Source organism: Populus nigra, chromosome 8 (assembly GCF_951802175.1).
Source record: "Populus nigra chromosome 8, ddPopNigr1.1, whole genome shotgun sequence".
NCBI classification, from domain to species: Eukaryota; Viridiplantae; Streptophyta; class Magnoliopsida; order Malpighiales; family Salicaceae; genus Populus; species Populus nigra.
This window is the reverse complement of record NC_084859.1, coordinates 18,000,570-18,004,709: the sequence shown is the minus strand read 5'-3', so window position 1 is coordinate 18,004,709 and position 4,140 is coordinate 18,000,570. Positions and strand designations below refer to the sequence as shown.

At 39.8% G+C, this 4,140-nt stretch overlaps 1 protein-coding gene across 1 annotated transcript; it reads right to left on the bottom strand.

Annotated features, from left to right (window-relative positions):
• Positions 1-962: 962 nt before the first annotated feature.
• On the bottom strand, positions 963-3,896 carry LOC133700425 (protein LAZY 1-like). Its single transcript, XM_062123946.1, has 5 exons — positions 3,799-3,896; positions 3,646-3,712; positions 2,322-3,121; positions 1,595-1,859; positions 963-1,177 (listed from the first exon to the last, which is right to left on the bottom strand). Exons 1-5 carry the CDS (start codon positions 3,802-3,804, stop codon positions 1,158-1,160), a joined length of 1,158 nt encoding a protein of 385 aa, XP_061979930.1. The 5' UTR covers positions 3,805-3,896; the 3' UTR covers positions 963-1,157.
• Positions 3,897-4,140: the final 244 nt, after the last annotated feature.

The window sequence follows — 4,140 nt, the reverse complement described above, 5'->3', positions numbered from 1 at the left end:
AGGGTCTGCAAGGTTGCGGATGAGGCTCACCTGCTACCCTTTTTCATCCTGTATGATTCCCAGCTCATGTGTGTAGTCACAGTCAAGGATGATTTTAACAATTAGATGGTAGAGACACCTCCATGAATATGCTCCCCTTGAAACAGATTTAGCACATTAAATTATGTATCAATCTGGTTTATAGGGATACGGCCAACAATGACCCAGAAGACTACCCATAATAAAGACTGGAAAGGGTAGAACTACTAGTAAATGGATAATATTTGACAAAATGTAGCAGCTCGACTGCTGCAAATGCCTCTTAGAGCTCCAAGACAAAAATTTATAATCAAAACATGTGCACGAATCAGGAGGCTATCAACAGCAAAACAGAATAGTAGACACATGATAGCTGGTATCAGTACCAAAAGCAACACATCTGCAATACAGTCCTTGAATAGTCTTAATAATGATTAAGCTTAGCGTGGATTCAATTCTTCTGCTGTGTGACCATATCCTAGACCCACAATAGCAAGACTTTCTTCTTCTTCTTCTGCCTTTTTTTACAAGCTTCGTATGGAGCCATTTTTAATAACAATCGTTAATTTAACGTGTCATTTAGTGCTGTTTAGTATGTTCTGCGCTTAATTCCAGTTTTATTGTTATGTTTTCTTTCACTATCTCACCATACATGAGTGGTTAATTTGTTGCACACTTGGAATAACGTGCTGCATCCAAACGAAGCCTTAGTGTTACTGTTAGTCACTCCAGTGTAAAAAAGCTTTGGCAGCTTGAGCTACCTTTTCCTGTGTAACTTGCTTGTACCCTTCTGGCTCGGTTTGGTGTGTGACCTCTTTGTCTGGGGCCAATCTGTCGTTTGCAGCTCATTTACCCCAAGAAATGACGGTTGACATTCGAAATTCATTTGGATTATAACTGCCATATGCTTACCGCAAACAGATATACCTTACATTACATGACAATCACTCAAAAGGCAGGTTACTGTGAGAACTGCCCTTTTTATTTATTTTTCCCACACGAGTTCTTCATAATATCATAATCTCACTCACATATTACAAGCAACAATCACCTATAAGGAAATGTTCTCAAACCCAACGTTACTTCTTTCCAATTGAAGGAGATACTTTAAAACCATACTTGACAGCTGCATTTGCCTTTCACAGCTCCAAAACCAGGTCTGCAAAGCAAAACACACAAACTGAATTAGGACAGTTTCAGTTTCCACCAAAACAAGCACAAAATTAGATATATGATGCCACGTTCTGATGCTAAAATTAGCTGATCCACACTATGTCCCTGAACAATCAATCTTCACAATGCTTGAAAATAACATGGAGACCATAGAAGAAGTCACACTTAAAAGAATCTAGAGTAGAATCTCAAACAGAAGAATATCCCATGTAATGTCAAAGAACAGATGTGTTTGTGTTTTCATTGATCATAAAGAGTCAGAAACTGATCCCAGCCATATTTTCCAGAACTCGAGTTCTAAACAGTCAAGTTGTGATGACCATAAATTTAGTGAACATGTAACTTGAAGGTTGATTGCCCAATTATGGTCCTGTAAAAGAGCAGTTCTGTCAGGGATACTTACAGTCTGCATCTGTTTTAATCCAGCATTCCCTGCTTTCGTTAGATTCACAGCCCGTAAACGTGAAGTGGGGTGGGTTAGATTGACTCTTGAAGCGTCTTGTGCTCCTCCTTGAAAGGGTTCGAGGAACTATGGTGATGTCCTCATTCGGGAGTACCTGACCCCCATTGTTGTTGCTCTTCTTATTCTCATTTTTTTGGGGCTTGCCGGCCTTCCTCGTGGATGTTGAGCTTTCAGGATGAACTTTCCTGTGGAACATGTGTAGGATCTGCATACGACACATCAAGCAGAACTTCACAACTCAGGATATTGCACTTATTCAGTAAAACTGAAAATATGCACACTACTTCATCGGGGTCCAAAAAAATGTTCGGTGCACGATTATATGTGCAATACTTGATCTGTATTTCTGTCTTCGTGTTTGTTTTTTTAATGAGGTCATTTCAAGAATTTTCTTTAAATAAGCATTTTGAAGAACATATGGCTGGGAGATAAAAACTGTTAGAGTTGGTGAATTGCGTCACTTTTGCCTAATTCTTCTTTTCTAGTTCATTAGATTGTCAGCAGGTTTCGAGTATAGCAACAGGGACAGTATCTGTATTCCCTCATCTTACAAACCTCCCATCACAATCCATTGGGATTTGAAATTGGGATTCTCGAATTGGCCTACTAATTATATATACTTCCAATAATGATTTTAGTTTAGAAGTTATGATACCTGTAGACATACCTTGCTTAGTTTTGTTTCTGCTGAAGCAGAATCAAGAGTCCCTCCTCCAGCTGAAGTAGAGCTCCTAGAAGAAGCATGGAGAATTTTCTTCTTCAGAGTCTTTTTCATGAGATTCACGGCAGATTTATCAGCTTCCTTCTCCATGCGCTTCTCCTCTCTCTCAAATTTAATCCCAGAATTTTCCTCTGCTATTTTTGTTTTCTGAAATAGCTCGCCAAGTGATGTCCTGTGTTCCTTCTTTGCCACAGGTGTTGTCTCTGAAAGTTCAATTGATGATCCAAAGAGATATCCCTGCAGGGGACAGACTGCATTGGAATCTCGCCCTTCCATTGGCTTGCCACTGAGTGTAATAGTGCTGCCATGACTGCTTCTTCCAGCACTAACATAACTGTTCCTTCCTGATGAGTCATTGCAGCAATCTTCTGCCAGAACCTTTTCCAACTCATCATTAATGAGCTTCAGTTCATTCTCTGTCACCTCAGTCTCTTTCTCAGTTATATTCTCGACAGAGATGGGAAATGTTGGTGTTGATGGGTCAGTGTTGACTGGCTCTGAACCAAAGGTACCGATTGCCAGAAAACCATGGAATAGCTCGGATATTGCAGCTGATGATTCTTCTTCGTAGTCTCCTTCTTCTTCTTTTTCTTCTTCTTCTACTCGAGCTGCTTCTAAGCCAGAAAAAGAATTTCGAAGCTGCTCTTTCTGGGCTTGCCTAAATGTTCTGGTCCCATAGTTCGGTTTTCTGTAGTGTTGGTGGTCATCAAGTGATGGCTGTCCTGTAAGGCAATTGCAAGCATTGCCTGCCACACACACACACAAAAGAAGGAAAACGTTAGAACCTGATTCTAGTAGTGCATTTTGGCAGGAATGCCATGCCTTGGTTCTTAACCGTATTTTGCTAAACTAAGGTACAAAATTTATCATTTTTTCTGCGTTCGGGGTCTTATGGATGGTGTTCCAGTCATAATAGCACGCAGCATGGAAAGCTATCGCCTTTTCCGAAAGTCTGGAAATAATTCTATTATAATATGCTCATCATTTTTGTTTTCCTTTGTTAGTGGCATCGCACATCAGGTCTCTCATGATGGTTAACTACCTTTGCTAGGAGATTGATAAGATCCTGAAAGCCAAGAATCTGTCTTCTGTGCAAGTGTATGATCTGAGTCATGCATGACAACCTATTAATTTTGCACCTACATTTGGCCTCTTCCTCTACATGGATAATCTTCTACCCTCTCAAAAATCTAATGGTCATCATTTCTATGTTCATGCCTATTGGAAATAGGAAATGTTTTGCAGGAAAACAAAAATGGAAGATACCTACCAATAGCAAAATCCTTCAGTGGTTCACTACCATTTTGCCGAAGCTTACGGTGCATCCAACCTAGTAACTGCAATAAAGTGGGATTCAGCAATTAGATCAAGAAGCATTGAGAAAGATTAATACTTTCATTTTCACGAGTATAGTAGAGTTTACCTTCATCTCTCTTCTCTCTTGAGAAAACCTCAGTTTCAATCACTTTGGTTGTTATGAGGGCCGGGCTAGGATAGGAGTTGCATTTCATAATTACAAGTCGAACTGTTTATGAATAAGATGTCAAATCCAACCTGGAAGCTCCAATGATCTCAGATGAAGGTGGCTCGAGAGAACCACAGAGAAAGTTCCAAGATTCGGGTTGGCCATTCCTTGTCAAGATCAAATAATGCGGCCAAATGGACAATGGGTCCTGGACCTTATGAGCATATGTTTCTGTATAAGCCATGTACTCGTTTGGGTATGAGGTTGATAAATTTTTTTATTTTTACATGATTTCACATT